Genomic DNA, 16,986 nt, shown 5'->3' with positions numbered 1-16,986 from the left:
TTTAGCTCTTCTGAATTGTTGGGTCTGGTGTATTGCATCTTCTTCTTCACAATACCCCATAGATTTTCTATGGGGTTAAGGTCAGGAGAGTTTGCTGGCCAATTAAGAACAGGGATACCATGGTCCTTCAACCAGGTACTGGTAGCTTTGGCACTGTGTGCAGGTGCCAAGTCCTGTTGGAAAATGAAATCTGCATCTCCAAAAAGTTGGTCAGCTGCAGGAAGCATGAAGTGCTCTAAAACTTCCTGGTATGTGGCTGCGTTGACCCTGGACCTCAGAAAACACAATGGACCAACACCAGCAGATGACATGGCACCCCAAACCATCACTGACTGTGGAAACTTTACACTGGACTTCAAGCAACGTGGATGAAGTGCCTCTCTTCTTTTCCTCCAGACTCTGGGACCTTGATTTCCAAAGGAAATGCAAAATTTACTTTCATCAGAGAACATGACTTTGGACCACTCACCAGCAGTCCAGTCCTGTTTCTCTTTAGCCCAGGCAAGACGCTTCTGACGCTGTCTGTGGTTCAAGAGTGGCTTGACACAAGGAATGCGACAGCAGAAACCCATGTCTTTCATACGTCTGTGTGTGGTGGTTCTTGAAGCACTCACTCCAGCTGCAGTCCACTCTTTGTGAATCTCCCCCACATTTTTGAAGGGGTTTTGTTTCACAATCCTCTCCAGGGTGCGGTTATCTCTCTTGCTTGTACACTTTTTTCGACCACATCTTTTCCTTCCCTTCGCCCCTCTATTAATGTGCTTGGACACTGAGCTCTGTGAACAGCCAGCCTCTTTAGCGATGACCTTTTGTGTCTTGCCCTCCTTGTGCAAGGTGTCGATGGTCGTCTTTTGGACAACTGTCAAGTCAGCAGTCTTCCCCATGATTGTGTAGCCTATAGAACTAGACTGAAAGACCATTTAAAGGCTTTTGCAGGTGGTTTGAGTTAATTAGCTGATTAGAGTGTGGCACCAGGGGCCATCAATTTTGAACCTTTTCACAATATTCTAATTTTCTGATATGATGAATTTGAGATTTTCATTTGTTGTCATTTGTAATCATCAAAATTAAACAAAATAAACATCTGAAATATACGAGTTTGTATGTAATGTATGAATATAATATACAAGTTTCACTTTTTAAATGGAATTACTGAAATCAATCTACTTTTTCATGATATTCTAATTTTATGACCAGCACCTGTACATCTGTTCTGACACATGGAGGATTTTAAAATGTAATGTAGTATTTAGTTATCAAGATCCTTCATAGAATACACAAGGAAGCAGCTTTTTAGTAATGCTAACTGCTAATATATAAAGCAAAAGAAAGGCACTTAGCCACTTGGATACAAAGACAAAATCATTAATATTTACTGTCACTGGGGGGGATGGTGATGGAGCGGACTAAGGCTTTCGTATTTAAAGCGGACTTGACAGGTTTTGACACCAGCCAGTTGCTGCATACCTCTCCCCCCTCCCTATCAAATTTCCTGTCTGCTTACTTTCAAAAATAAAATAAAGGGCACTAGAGTGAAAAAAAGAAGATAAAAAAATCTAAATTGGCTAGTCAAAACTTAATAATAAAAAATATATATAAAAAAAAAAAGAAAAAACAACACAAGAGCTTAAAAAATATGAATAAAAACAAAACAAAAAAATAGTACCAGAACATACCAAAAAAAAGAATTAATCTAGGATTAGACTTAAAGAAAAAAATATTATTTAATAGTTTATCCATTTGTTGTATATTTGCATCCTCTCTGCTTGTTTTTGGGCGGCTGTTAGCTTCACACATGAGACAAAGCCATTACCATCCATGAGAAAGAAAACCCACCCTTACGCCATAATACCACCTTCGCCAGCCTCAACCGTTGTTAAAAAACGCAGGATTCATGTTTCCATGTTGGCTAGGCCACATTCTGACCCAATCATCTGAAGTTTGCAGCTTAAACTCATTCCAAATCGGGCAACATTTTTCTCCTGATTAGTTCTTGTTCCACTTTGTAGAATCTTTCAAATGCAGCCTCAGTTTCCTGTACTTATCTGACATGACATAAAAGGTCAGTGCCTAATGAAAGACTGACTAATTTATTCCACTTAGTCATGACGTTGTGGCTAATCAAGAAGGACGCTGGTTAGCAATCAGTAACAAACAACTGAATCATTAGCAGAGGAAGGCTGAGAGCAACAAAGAGCTCCAACAACCTATTTAGGATGAAAGCGAGACATCAGTTTTTATAAAAAGATGTCAAAAAATGCATGACTACCCTGACCCAGTAACCATCCTTGGCCATCCAATGCCATATGAAACATTAAACTTCTTGAGTAGTTGAGAGCACTATTAGAGTCGGCAGTCTTGGATAAGTCGATGACATATTAATGACCATCCAATTTTAGTCGTCAACCAACTGTAAGGAAAGCTGCAGGAGGCGATAAAAAGCTGCAGTCACGTCCGTGCAATCACGACCACAGGGACAGGGATCACAGCTCCTCACAGACTCTAACTGAAACAGTCACGATATGTAGAGGAGCTGCTGTGAGCGTGCCGTGCTTTCTTGATGAACTCACTGCGGGGAGAGCTCTGGTGTTTTATGAGGTGGTAACCTGGGATGAGGGACTTAAACAGACGAAGGAGCAAATCAATGCAAGGAGGGTGAAAAATACAGGGAGGATCCTGCAGACTGCCTAAACTAGAGGAAATAACTGCCACCTGGGTTTGCCTGTAGCCCCAATCATTGAGGCCTGAATGTGTAGTTGCCTGGCAACAGATGAAAATTATGACTGTGGGCAAAGGTTGCTTCAGAGGAGGGGGGTAATCAAATAAAACTGGGGGAAACTTAACTACAAAAACTGCTATAAAGTCATTATCTGCTCTCTGTCACACAGAGGAATGTTCCCATCTGTGCTTCATTTGGTTTCTCCAAAAAATAGAAACTTAGAGTTTTTCAGCCCGTCTGTAGGCTTTTTAAAGACAGTGGTTTATTTCCACATACCAAGCACAGATTAGAGCAATCGTTACTAGTGTTTCACCGATACAGATACCGGACAGGGCCCCGATCCAGCACTAAAATGGTGGTATCGGCGAGTACCAACAATAAGGGCACCAATACCATTTTGAGAGCCATTTATTCAACTATTGCCACCCATTCCAGGTAGGCAATAAAAAAGTTCTACTGGATTCACTTTGTATTAGTCTTTGTCCTGCCTCACAAAGGTAGGCAGCAGCTTGACAAAGCCATGATGGCAAATATTTAACATCCAAGTAGTATTCAGTTCTTCATATATACACACACACACACCTCAAGTGCACAGCTGCACAGCCAGGTATCGGGGCCAAAAAATGGCATCGGTGCAACACTAATCGTTACCTTAAATTGCTTAATGCTTCTTGATTTGAAGGCTGGGTGTTTTTAACAAGATAATAACTCAAACTTAGGGCCATGTTAAATATGTACTTTTAGATTTGAATTCATCATGGTATAAGCTTTAACCAAGCAGTCAGTATCATGATTTTTAATCAACAAATGACCACCTCATCTACAGAGCCTTGTTTTCTATTAGGTTGCTCGAATGCCCAAAAGAAAATGAAGGACAAATTAAAAAGTGTGGCTAAAGCATGGGTATCCATCCTCTGTTAGCATCAAACCGTGTAGACACAATGATCTATAGCAGCTCTGCTCAGATAAAGGGAAATCTCAGTTATTTTGGCCCCACAGGCAAAAAGCTATCTGTTGGAAACTGTGAACACATAACCTCAGCTAAAATGGACATTTCAGCATTAAGCTGTGGGGATGGAAATAAATGATGGGGAAATATGGAAGAAAACAGGTTGAAGGGTGGATTATGAGAGTACAGATTGGTTTCACCTTCCAGCTGGACGTCAACTAAAACAGAACGGTTTAGATTAAAGATGCTTTCAAAGTTAGAATGATCCCACTGGTGTAAATAATGGGTACCAACCATATGCACCAAAGGGGGCACCAACGGGACAAACGTTAACATCTCTGCTGTCTTTAAATTCAACAGCTGTTTGTATTTTTTCCATGCAATTTGATCAATATCAGAGGCAAGTCACCCCCCCCCCATCTTTATTGAAGCAGCCAGGTAATTCTTCAGTCAGTTTATCAAATATGGGTTTGTAATTATAAACTAAAGCTGGTAAAATTACAGGTTACTTTTGTCTTCAAACTGTGTCGAGAAGAACAAGGACCTAATTTAAAGAGAAAAGAAAAACCAAGTGTATTCTAGAGCTGCCCTGATCTTTACTGAAGAATACAATTTTAATATAATAAAAGGATTATTCTGCTTTACTTTGCATTTGTTATACTGTTGATGGTTTTCAAAATTATGCTTAAACTGATGCCATTTAAAAAGAGGGTCTGCAATCCTCTACCATGGCTGCTATTATAAATAAACCAACTAATGGTTAGTATAAACATAGTATAATAGCAAATGCCAGTCTTTGGCAGGTTACTTAAAGAGAATATGAACTTAATTTTCACAATAGAATGACATTTAAATGTCCAGAAACATATTTATAGATCTAGTTTTCTTGTCATTTGCTTTAAAATGGCCGCTTTTTTGTTCTCAATTTCTATTAGTTCTTTTGTCTGCATCAAATAATATAAAAAAAAAATCCATGCTACCTTAATATGAAACATTTATTTTTTTCGCTTGTATTAAAACCTAAAATTAAAAAAATAAAAATTTATTATTGGTTGCTAAAAATGGCAACAGATATTTGATAAAATAATAAGTTGTGTTTTACTAAAAGGTTATGTAATATTTGTGGCTCTATACACTTTTCATTTAGCTGGACTAGAGGAAAAATGGCTCTTTGGATTTTAGAGGTTGCAGGCCTCTGGATTAAACCAACCATTTGTTTTTGTTTTTATTAGCCAATAAGGTTAGCATGTATCACAGTCACCTTAACTAGGTTAATAAATACATTTACAAGCGCCTCTTTTCTTAAATAGCCCCATTAACCCCTTGAACCCTACGGACCCACCGGCGGGTCCAGCTGCTACATGACCTCGTAATTTTACCAAACCCCAGTATTGATGTAAAAAACATATTTGGCACAGTTTGGTGACATTTATGGATAAATGTGCCAAAATGGCCTCTCCGCCTAAGAAATTTCTCACTAATACCATTCTAAAATAAATATGATTCATCTGATTGAGTCCAAATTTGGTATATTTTTACACAACATTTAGATTTGAAAGTCTGTACTACTTTTTTGTGCTATAAATAATATTTTGGTAGTGTTTTGCAATGTTTATTTCAAAGAAAATTTTGGCGAGGTTAAAAAATGCAAAATATTTTGTATTTTGTCCCTAATATTTCAGGCAGGGTCAAAGCTACAATGGTGCTGACACCAGAAAACCAGTCTATGACATCTTACCTTTACAGACGTACCAAAAGTTTCTTCTTAAATCTAATAGCTTTGAGGCTATAAGTTATTTACTTTTGTGTGTTTTTGTCAGGCAGAAATTTATTTATACCCCCTTAGGGTGTAAGAGGTTAATGGGGACAGTAGCTGTGGCAACAGCTGTTTCTACTGTATTAACATTTGTGCCAGGGTTGGCTTGTTTGACGGCGACTTGGATTGATGGTGACATGCGGTTGTGATCTAAGTATATTTAATCTAGTTCGGCCGCAAAAAACCAGATACCCAGAATGGTCTAAATATCTGGTGCTTTGGAATTCACAGAGAAGTATTACTGGCAAACAGGGCAACAAAATCATTCCAGAAATTGTGGGACAAAGAGGTGCAGATAAGAGATAATGATTGTGCACAAAAAGTCTTTCATGAAAGATTTTTTATGTGATTTTCCGGTGAATAAATATGATTATTAGATGTAAAATTTTAAAAAAAGAATGGGAAAGAAAAAAAAAAATCTGTTATCGCGGCAGGGGAAGCTTGTATGTGTCCACATTGCGTTTAGAAGGCAGGTAGTGGGCTCTATGCACAACTGCACTACTTCCTTAATTTCAGCAGCTCCTTTGTTTTCTGTCTTTCATTAATGGACAAACTGATTAGTCTAGACATGTCTAAATAATGTTCTCATGGTTACGGAGGTCAGACACATCTGGATTAATCAGTCTGTCCAGTAACAAATGACTGAAAAAGAGCTGGCTGAAGTGCAGGATTTAGTAGAGTTGTGCATATAGCCCGTTTACAGCTATAGAATTATACTAAGTGTAGGAAAAGCTACAATTAATGGAGTATACAGATCTAATATGTTTAAGAACCTATGTATTTAGGGGGGGAGGGGGATCATTTTTATAAATGATCAATATTATTTCTCTTTTATTGACTGGTCTCTGAAAACCAAAGAAAAATGTCTGCATGAAATCTATAAGTGATAAATAATTTTGTACAAGACCATCTAGAAACAGCAGCAATTTAAGGTTCAAAGTCTCCCAATTCCCATATCGCTTTTATTCTAATGCTCATTTTGAACTCTAGCATGTTTGCCTAAATGCATTAAATTGCTGCCATGCAAATGTCAGTTTGCATTAGCAAGCATTTGAGCTGTTTTACTTAATAGAATTGTTTGAGTATTGGTTTCCATTATCAAATACTAAAGACCTGCATTTGCAAAAGAAATGACCCGGTATGACGTCAAAAAAGGTCTGACATCCAGTCTGAGTTATTTTTTGCTTGGAGGAATTATACAAAAATGGGACATCTTTATGGATTGCCATGACCGTCGGTTCTGTTTAGTACTGACTGAAAGACGCCCAATTCAAGTGTGCATCTGAATTCTCTAGCTGCTTGACTTTGAAGCTATAAATAATGCCCCAAATTATTTGTAACCACTTTGTTTTTTAATGCTTCTGCAAAACATTCTGCATATGCCATTTAAAAAGTAAACTCATTATAGTCGTTTGCTTTATAGAGCCATGGATGACAACTATAGGATGGGACTTTAAGATTAAACTAATGCCTCATCCACTGAAGCAAACCTCTTATATATCATAATACATCCACAACACAATAACGATCGATCCTGGGTTTCTTACCGTGGGCCTCATCCAGCGTACTCCGCTGGTCTTGGAGGACCTGGGTCCGAGCTCGTCGTATCCCAGAGACGATGTGGTGCAGGGGAACATGCTGTCCTCAAACAGCTTCCCGCTCCGTAGGCACTGCGCTTTAAGAGACTCGTAGTTCTGACCCAGAAACTTCACGGCGTTGTCGTTCTGTCCGAGGCCTTGCTCTCGATCCCACTGACTCCTGAGCTTGGCGGCCATGCCTGTGGCATAAATTGGGGCCTCCACCATCCTGACAGTTGACTTAACTCTCTTCTGGTAATTTAAAAGTACAATAGGATGGTAAAACGCACAAATTATTCAGGAGGCAGCTGTGACCTATTGCTTCAACAGCTTTTTATAAAAAAAAAAAAAAAAAGCACTCTTGCAGCTCTTATGTAAATGTGATGAACTGCTGAAATAGCTTCCGGACTAAATCATAAGTTAAAAGGAACCACAAGTTGCCATTAGGAAGATATTAAGTATTGATGATAGGAGGATTGCTGGAAGTGATAACCACCAATACCGAATCTCCACTGGGTCCTCACACCAGATCTCAGCACCAACTACAAGTATGTAGGTAGGATTATGTTCTCCAGCTGTCAGGTGGTCCTTTTGGCACAAGGAGATACAATCTGGAATAAAAAGAAAAAGGGTAGAAGAACATGAGTTCAATAAGAATGAGGAGAAACAAGATGTTGCAAAGTCAACACAAAAAAAAGCCATTATGAACACATTTTTCAGAAGTCAGATGAGTTTCCCTTTCTTGCATTCTTGCTGAACATGCCTTGAGGGATTAGACACAATAGAGGAATCTGTGTACAAAACGTTTGATCAGCCTCTCTGGGTATCCAGTCCGAACATGACAGATGTGCTCTGTGAGAAACATGGTGCACAGTGAACCAAGCATGGCAACAGAACAAGCCGAAGCTCTTTCAGAAACTTCCATAGAGCAGAACTATGAAGCGTTATTAGAGAACATCTGACTGAAGTGGAGCTACAAAAAACACAGCTTAGACTCACCTTCCCAGCTTTTCTCTCAGACTGACAAAGAACCACCTTGGTTTTTCATTTTGACATTCACATTGCTGTCACAGCTGCAGCAGTTTAGTATAAAGCTGCTACTACAGGCGAACACATAGCTTTGTCTGTCAACAGTTTCCACCACTAGCTGTCAGCCACACCCATCACAGTGACAGTTTTAGAGAGAGAGATTCCTGTGAGCTGGGGCTTCAGCAGCACGTTTTTTACTTCTACAGTTGCTGGTAGAGATGAAAAGCTAATATAACAATCTCACATTAATGTGAATAAAGCAGCTAAAAGTCTCAAGTTTAGAGGCTGTACAAATCAGGAAATTGTTAAAATGAAGGGCCCATATTTATTATCAGACAACAATGAAGCAAAAATAAACCTGGACTTCTATAAAAATAGAAGTTTTGCCTTTTTCCTAGCCTAGAAAATGCAGGTTAGTGCTAAATCCAACAGCATATTGGAAGGACATTATCAGATGGCTGCAGAGATAAAGCCATTCTTGGTCATCAGTATATGAAAGTTTATATGGTTGTTTCCAATCTATTTAAAAATATTCTACAGTGAAAAGAATTGAACACTAACCAAAACATTGTCAGGTCATAGTAAAAATGACTGTTGGTGAAAGGGCCAAACAAAACACCCCATACCAACCTGTCAAACACAGACTGTATCCATGTGGTCAAAGTTGGAGGTTAGGACTGTCCTCACAAAAAAAAAAAAAAAAGGTTGGTTTTTGCTCAACGAGGTCTGCACAGCCAAATTACATCATTTTGGACTTTAACGCCCCTCAGTGCAGCATTCGAGAGCACAGAATTTCTACACCACACACTTAACAATTTCTACAACTAGCTGTTTACTACTTCATGTAGTGTGTTTTCGGTCCCCGAAACCAGACACAACGGTGGGAAATGCAGGGAAAAGCTGCAAAGAGTTTAAATTCTGCAATGTTCCGTGCAGATCGTATGGATGTCAAATAGCGTTTTCCAGTGTTTCACCAGTACAGAGCAAAGAAACACACCCTCTGCAGTTGACCTAAAAGGATGGGTTAAATAAAGCGTTGGGAATGAGTGGGCTGCCATTGTGCGATGTGGGGAAGCAGTGTGGGGGTTAAAGTTCTCTTGCTCAGGCAGTGGCAGTCTGTGGGAGTGGGACTCGAATTCAGCACCTAATGGCAGGTCATTCCCCCCAGTTGGGATACGAACCCAGGCTTTGTGTTTTGGGACGGGTTACTTACTACTTGAGCTAACCAGCCGCTAAGCCTTTCACAAACCAATGATGTTTAGTCCTCCAGTCCAGCTAAAGTCCTTATGTTGATTATTGGGCTAAAAGAAAGTTTGTACACCTCATTTAAGTGAATACATGCTTATTAATGACTCAAAGCCATAAAAATGGAGTCATTGGAGCTGTTAAATCACATTAGACTTCATAGTACATCAATGTTGCCTAATTGTGATCAAGCAGTAATGGCAGTGTGAACACTTGGAAGTAAGTAAGAATTTAATTCAAGTTTGTTGAATAAAGGTAAATAACAGAAATTACTCTCAAAAACTAGCTCTAACTGCAATAATTCCTTTTGGGAGTAGACCAGAAGAGTCAAAAGGCGGCCCAAGGACAGTAACTAAGATACTTGCTGAGTGTAAATTGCACGCAAACATGGTACTAGTTCATCAGTAGGTCTGGTTCAGTTCTGGCTCGGTTCTCAGATAACAAAGAGAGCATGAGTAGTTCGTGTTACAGCCAGCCTCTGTTATCATGAAGTTTCAGACATTTATAAAAAATACTAGCTTCTCTACATTGTTTCCAGTGATGATTCTGCTTAGCAGTGTGATGAACATCAACTCCTGTCTTTCCTGCATCTTGACCCGATTAGACTATCGTTTGTCGTATCCACTACCCAAAAGAAAACTCTGTCAAGTAAATTCACTCAAAGCTCCCTTCTTCGCCTGACTTTCTGCAAACTTCCTGAACGTTACGGACGCCGCCATGCTGATTTTCTTGTTTCCGTCTAGAGAGCAGTAGTACTGTAGATCGTCACTAGGAGGCGAGGAGCCGTGCTAGCGTGGTGTGTAAATGTAAGGAACCGAGGTCGGCACTGTTAACTGATCCAAGCTTGTCACGGATCGGTTTTCAGAGGGTAGTGTAAATGGGACTAAAGATCACATGACCAGACCTCATCATCTCCTATTTACAGTCAGCTGACTCATTTCTAGGGTTTTCCAGCGTGTCCAGCTTTTTAATTCACAAATCTCTTTACCCTTTCACAACATAAACTCCTTCTCAGCCTATTAACAATAAATGGCATCAAAAGAGTGTGGTGCACCCTGGGACGATGCTGAGACCGAGGCTCTCAGTGAAATTTGGTTGAAGGACGCCATCCAGGCACATTTGTTCCTGAATGTTATGGGCGCCACCAGTTTTGTTTGTGTCCTTCCCGCCTTGAGCTGTAGTATCGTGGACCGCCGATAGGAGGTGAGGAACCATGCTAGAGTGATGTATGAATGGTCATAAGGACCAAGCTCTACACCAGCGGTCCCCAACCACCGGGCCGTGGACCGGTACCGGTCCGTGGGTCATTTAGTACCAGGCCGCACAGAAAAAAAATAAAAAAATTATATGTTTTATTTTGAAAAATATAAAAATTAGGGTATTCTCTCCCAATTAATTCAGTTCAAGACTCATCCTATCTTTGTGAAGTGGGATTTTCTGCGGTTACAGTGACCAAAACAAAGCTACGGAGCAGACTGGCTATCAGGAGCACACTTCGTCTGTCATTTTCTCCGATTACGCCTAGATGGGACCGGCTTGTTGTTTTATTTTTATGCTGTTTGCATTTGATTTTATGCCAGTCGTATCATTTTACTTGATCGTATCCTCCCCCCGGCCGGTCTGTGAAAATATTGTCTGACATATAGCGGTCCGTGGTGCAAAAAGGTTGGGGACCGCTGCTCTTTACGGTTAGCTGTTGCAAGCTCGGTCCAAACTTGGCACAGATCGGTTTCAGAGGGGTAGTCTGAAACGGACAAATTACAGTGTTAACGGAGAAGGTTCACATCTCCACAGGTTTAAAAAAATAAAATTAAACAAATTTAAAAAACTGTTTCTGTGGCCGTAAATTTAATCAAAAGTCAGTATATCAGCTAGTGTAAACAGCGTCCGTTCTGAAATGCCCTGATTAAGAAGCCCTAATCTCTGCCATGGGGTTTATATACACCCATAAAAAAAATAATAATAATAAAAAAATGTAATAAATGTGAGCATATCAATAATGATTGTCCTGTAAAGGAGACTTATTTATTTTCTAAGCACAAGACCCCTATGCTAAAATAAGCTTACAAGAGTATCAGTTACAACAAACTTAAAATGCTCTGAACTATGGAAGCCTAAGGAGTGCATAATGTTATCAATAAATATATCGATTGATAATAAAAAAAATAGTCATCACCCAGCCCAGTAATACGAGATATGTATCAAACATTACAAAGACTTTTGACACCACCAGTACATAATATCCTCTCCAAACAAGAAAGAGAATTTCAAACTTTAGCAAATAGCCAGTAATGGTATTTGTTGTTCAACAAAGAACTGCTAAAAGCTATTCTGTTATGCCAGTGGTCTACTGAATGCAGCTTATTTTATGTGCCCTCCATGCATAATTTAAGGACATATACAACTATATGGCAGAACATATAGCACTCAGGTGATAACACACCACCACTGGGAAAAATAAGCACGTTTTACTACCAGTGCAGCAGACCATAAGACCAAAAAGGAAGGAGTTTACTTAGATAACACATCTTTGCAAAAAATAAATACAAAGAACCATAAAAGGTAAAGGGGAAAAGGTTTATCTTTATCATACAGTCTCCATTAGAGCATAAAGACCTAATTAGTGAGAACAAATCAGAACACTTTACAAAAACAAAATCCTCAGAAAGAGCTTGATCCAAAATACCTCTAAGAGAAAAATCACATAAAGTGTTCCCTGCTTGACTGGATGGTAAATATTTCATTGCAACACGTCTAGAGGAACTAAATTAAACATGCAAATCATAAATGTCACCCCACTAGTGCAGGGATGCGAAAGACAAACACAATGGAACTGAATTTTCAGGCTACTCTGCTGCTGCTAGCAGATCCAGAGTGTTTAATATGCAAAAGATATTTTAGTGCTGCCGTCTGAACTGAGAAGAGGTCGTCTGGGTTTATTTTAAAAATCATGGCAGTAGCGTTTAGGAAAAAAGAAAAAGGAGCTGGTTAGAAGCATCAATGTTCCCGTCTTTAGGTCCAGAGTAGAACATGCAGTGATTTTTCTTATTTTTGCTGCATGTTATCAAGCTGACCTCTTGAAGTTGAATCTGAAGGTATTAAATGTTTGATTTCTTGGCACATTAGAGCCACCATGTCAGACCTCAGTGCAGGTGATGAGAGGTATAGGAAGCGACGAGCAGCAGACAATGTGTGAGAGCAGCTACTGTCAAAGCTGGGAGAAACTCTTAAAGACACAAGCCAAATTTGGAGTTTGCACAGCTTCACTCAAAAGGTATAGTGGAGGATTCATGATTTTTTTTTTTTTTTTTTTAAAGACCCACCCTCTCCACTTAAAGCTACAGTGTGTAATTTTCAGCGACATCTAACGTCCAGACTGCAGACTGCAGCAAAATGAACGTCTCCCCCCCACCGCTTCTCCCCCCCAACAGTACGGCAAGCGTTAGGGGACAAAATGTCTTCCACGACGTCGGAATCACCTACCTTCTCAAGTGATGAGGTTTGTTTACATAGATAATTTTACAGATAGTGTTTCATTAGTCTGTGTAGGGTATAGATTTCATGTAGACTTTAGATAATAAATATACCCGTTATTTTTTCTACATCGTTGTGACGTTTTGGTGAGCTGCTTTGCATGGTGATATAAACAGACGAAGGAATTGTAGTCATTAGTTTAACAGCAAGATTGTGTTCGCTGGAAGAATATATATTCCCCGTTTACAGAGTCCAAGTCTTGTTTGTGGCACGGGGGTTACAAGGCGAGGAAGAGGGCGAGGGCAGAGAGGCCGGGGTGGGCGTGCAGCTAGGGCCAGGCGAGGGAGGGGAGCCAGCGGGGTGAGAGCAGAGGAAGAAAGGCTTGAAGATCTCCAAAGGAGCCGGAGAGAAGTAACCGAGGTATATATCCAGAAAATTATTTTACAGAAAATTACTGAATCATTACCTGTGAAACGTCAGGGACGTTGCTGAATAAGTATACTGGAGAGTAACAGCATCATCACGCAGCATGTTATTGTTTTAGACAGGTCTGAGCATTCTGTACTCCAAAAACTGCAGTGATATTAGACAATTGTGTGTGTAGGATTAATTACCTGTCCAAGAGAAAACTGGCAACTTGAGCGTCACTTTGAAAACCTTTTTCCTCCATCAGTGACTTCCATCGTGTAAATGCCGTGCCAATGTTGATCCGTGTTTTTTGTCGTTTCTTGTCACGCTTGTGTTTATTCTCGTCGTGTTTCCGCTTCTTAGATGACGGGGGTTCGGTGTCCGCCGCTTTTCGTTGTGATACAGAGTAGGCATGATCCTCCATTCGTCTGATGTTTGGCCACACAGTGCCAAACAGTTTGCAAAGTCACTCACGCCTGCCGCCTTGTTCACCTTTCTTGTTACTGAGGCGCAGTATACCTGCTTCTTCTTCTTCTTTGGTTTCAGGCAGACTAAACGCTTCTCAGGCATAGTACTGCCATCTACTGTTCAGTACCGTCTCAGTTAATCTCTCTCAACTTGCCGTAGTTATTTTCGAGCGTAATGGGCGATCTCGCAATCGCTAGTTTGTTGCCTCTGCGCTTGCCGTAGCACAAAGATGTCAGCCTCCATGGCTGCGAGACCCGCTCCTATGTAATTATAAATAACGAATTCTAAGGCAACGCAAATATTATGGTTAAAAGGCTGAGCTCATAGGTGATGATAAATAACATAGTTATGTATAATATATTACATTTCTGACTTTATATCCCTGTAATTATTACACACTGTAGCTTTAAAAAAAAAATGCACATGCACAACCCTGTACCCGCTCCAGAGGGTAGTCCTATCAAATAGGTGTGAGATTATACACAAGCCCATTTCTCCTCGTGCACGCTCTGTTTAAAAGTTAATTTTTGCATCTCTCATTCAAGCTTACTTTCCAAAAGAAGATTTGCAATTTTTCCACTATGTCAGACTCACCATCGGCAATATCCTCCACTCTACCTTTAAGGGAATGAAAGCCTTTCTTTTTGTCACATCACAGCCACAAACTTCAGTTTATCTGTGGGACAATTTGCTGTCCACGATTCCATTTCCAAACTGACCAATTCAGCAGCATTCACTCTTTTTAAAACTACCTGAGTCAATAGTTTGTCAAACTAGCTTTTGCTGCAGGTATAGATTAATTGTTATTATTTAAAAGGCTCAAAGTCCACATACACATGACAAAAAAAATAAATAGCTGTATGTTTTCTGGCGTATCAGGTGTGCACATCTAGGGACAACCAGAGACATCTAGAGATTGATTGAGCTGATGTAACTAGTACATTTCTCCACTCAGAGATCAATAAAGTCAAAGTCAAAGAACAACGTTCCAAAGGAAGAAAAAGGTGCATGGGATATATACAGTGTGTACACATATGACAGCTTTTTTTTTTGTTAGAGATAGCAATATGCAGGCCTTGACCATAGATTTTAAATGCAATTTTGCTCCAGACTTTGACTAGGCCACTCTAACAAAATAATACATTTTTATCTAAATCATTCAACTTCAATATTTCTTCTCTTTCTATAAGCTGTAGAGCTTTGAATGTTACAAAATAGGAAAAGGACTGAGGTATGCAAATATTTATGAAAGATTAATTAACTGCACTTTGTTAATAGAGGATAATGAAATAAGCAGATGATCCAATAGATTTGTGGATGTGGAAGATCGTGGAAATACAATAACTTCTTTAAATTTAGCAGACTTTGGACTAACTGCCTGCCATTGGACTGTGCAGATATGCATGCACAGGTGTATATTATAGCATCTACACATTTAAACAGCCTGGAAATGAGCACTGTAAAGCGGTGCAGTTGATGTGGATCATTTATTTTGACACACTGATCCTGCTTTCAGTTGGTGTTGCAGCTGCTGAAATTTTTTTTTTTTTTTTTGCAAGAACAAGGAAGGGCAAATTCGGTCAACTAAAAGCTAAACTCACTCTAAACTAAAGTGAAAATGTGTTGTCAGATCCAATAAAAAAACATAAATAACCCAAGAATTAGTAAGAAAAGAAGCTTGGGCAGCAGTTCGAAGCTTTCAAAGCCCATCCACATACAGTATCTGTCACTTATTTTGTGCTGATGCATGCATTGAGTCCAGCAGTCATCCTCCTTCCCACTGCGAAGCCAAAGGCAGCATGAAGAGAAACACTATGGGAGTGTGAAGTCTCTCCCTCAGGGGTATTTCTGCACGCAGGGCTCAAATTCCAAACACAGATATATCTATGCAATGCTTTGGAGAAAATAGACCTGCAGAGAAACTAGACACTGAAAGATTTCGACTTATCTATATCTAATCTAAAGATAAGAGAATAACGAGTGGGTTTGCAAAGTGGAGATCCTCCTTTTTTTGTTTTTACTCTGAAGCTGACTCTAATGTTTCTTCTAACTTTTCCTGCAAACATGTGGTTAACACAGATAAGGACCACCCTCCCCAGAGGAGACATGTCCAAAGTGACCCATAATAACAGATAAATAATAATCCTGTTTGTTTCAGGGTCATCAAAGAGAACATCCGCTGTGTGTTTAGGTGAGAAAAAAAGAAACAGATCAAAGGAAATAACCCGGAAATATGTGAGCTGTTTTTTTCCTTAAAACTTATTTCTGTCTTTTTAGTTCTTTTATCTCCTGCCATCATAATAATTAAAGGGCAACCGTTAATCTTTATGTTGAGGTGTTTTTAAGTTTTTTTTTTTGTTTGTTTGTTTTTTTTTTTTTTTTACTTATAACGAACTTCAAAATCTTCCTGTAAAAGAAGGAAAGGATTAAAAAAGGGCGTTTTAAGCTCCGCGTCTTCAAAAATATGAATAACAGGCTGGTTTTTAGTGGATCAAACTTACCTTTCAGTGTATTTTCCCCTTACTGATGATTAGAGTTCAGTTGGAAAGTCGACGAGTTTTGCTGTGGTCCATGTTTCTAGGAGCTCAGCCCCACCTTCCTGCAAACCTCCAGCCCAAACGCTTTTAAAGCCGCCCTGCCTGCGCCTGTGCGCCCCTCTGCGCCGCGCATGCGCACTGCACGCCCATAAAACTGCTGGAAGGAATCCACTTTCATAAAGCACAGATTGTTTGTTTTATTCCTTGTTGTAAAATGAGGACAGATCTTCCAAAAAAATTAAAATAAAAAACATTTATTTTTAGAGTGAAGCAAATGATTAGAGTAATGTAAACAATATGCATCCCTTTGGTTTCCATGTTTACTTTTTGTTTGTTTTATCAATAGCAACCTTTTTTATGATATAGCTCCACCCAATGAGTGGCCTGCAATAAATTTATACATTCATCCAGTCATAATCTTTCTCCTATCAAAGATCAGTTAGAGGAGGGAGCCTGGTTGATGACGGTGGGGGTCTTTATGTTGGAATGGGAACACTTTGTCCTCAATGTTGATGTGCTAGAAGCAGAAAAAAATAGGTGTGTGAGGATTTAAACACAGTTTATGGGGAGGGAATTTCATGTTTAGAAGAGTGGGACAGGAGCAAAAGCTAATCTGCAGCTCTTTTATGGTGGTCCCCTTCTGCTCTAGTAAGGGTTGATTAAAATAGATCCAGAAAAGGAACAGCAGTTGATGGTGTGCAAGGGTTAATGATGGATATATGATCTGATACAACAGATATGAGACATTATTATTCAAATAGATT

General features: G+C 39.5%; 1 protein-coding gene across 3 annotated transcripts in view; it reads right to left on the bottom strand.

The window, feature by feature from the left end:
- Nucleotides 1-16,319, bottom strand: part of capn1 (calpain 1) — a 51,630-nt gene extending 35,311 nt beyond the window's left edge. Inside the window, exons 1-3 of one of the 3 annotated variants that reach the window (XM_038291330.1) lie at nt 16,187-16,319; nt 7,558-7,672; nt 7,032-7,313 (exon numbers count right to left, since the gene is read on the bottom strand). In XM_038291330.1, coding sequence (XP_038147258.1) covers nt 7,032-7,289 — 258 coding nt within the window. In that variant the 5' untranslated portion in view covers nt 7,290-7,313; nt 7,558-7,672; nt 16,187-16,319. Of the gene's footprint in view, nt 1-7,031; nt 7,673-16,186 lie in introns of all 3 variants that reach the window. The other 2 variants (XM_038291329.1, XM_038291328.1) reach the window with 2 other exon arrangements.
- Nucleotides 16,320-16,986: the final 667 nt, after the last annotated feature.

This window comes from Cyprinodon tularosa, unplaced genomic scaffold, assembly GCF_016077235.1.
Source record: "Cyprinodon tularosa strain WSP-4 unplaced genomic scaffold, ASM1607723v1 ctg299, whole genome shotgun sequence".
Taxonomy (NCBI): domain Eukaryota; kingdom Metazoa; phylum Chordata; class Actinopteri; order Cyprinodontiformes; family Cyprinodontidae; genus Cyprinodon; species Cyprinodon tularosa.
The sequence above is the reverse complement of the archived record's forward strand: the minus strand, read 5'-3'. Positions and strand labels throughout refer to the sequence as shown.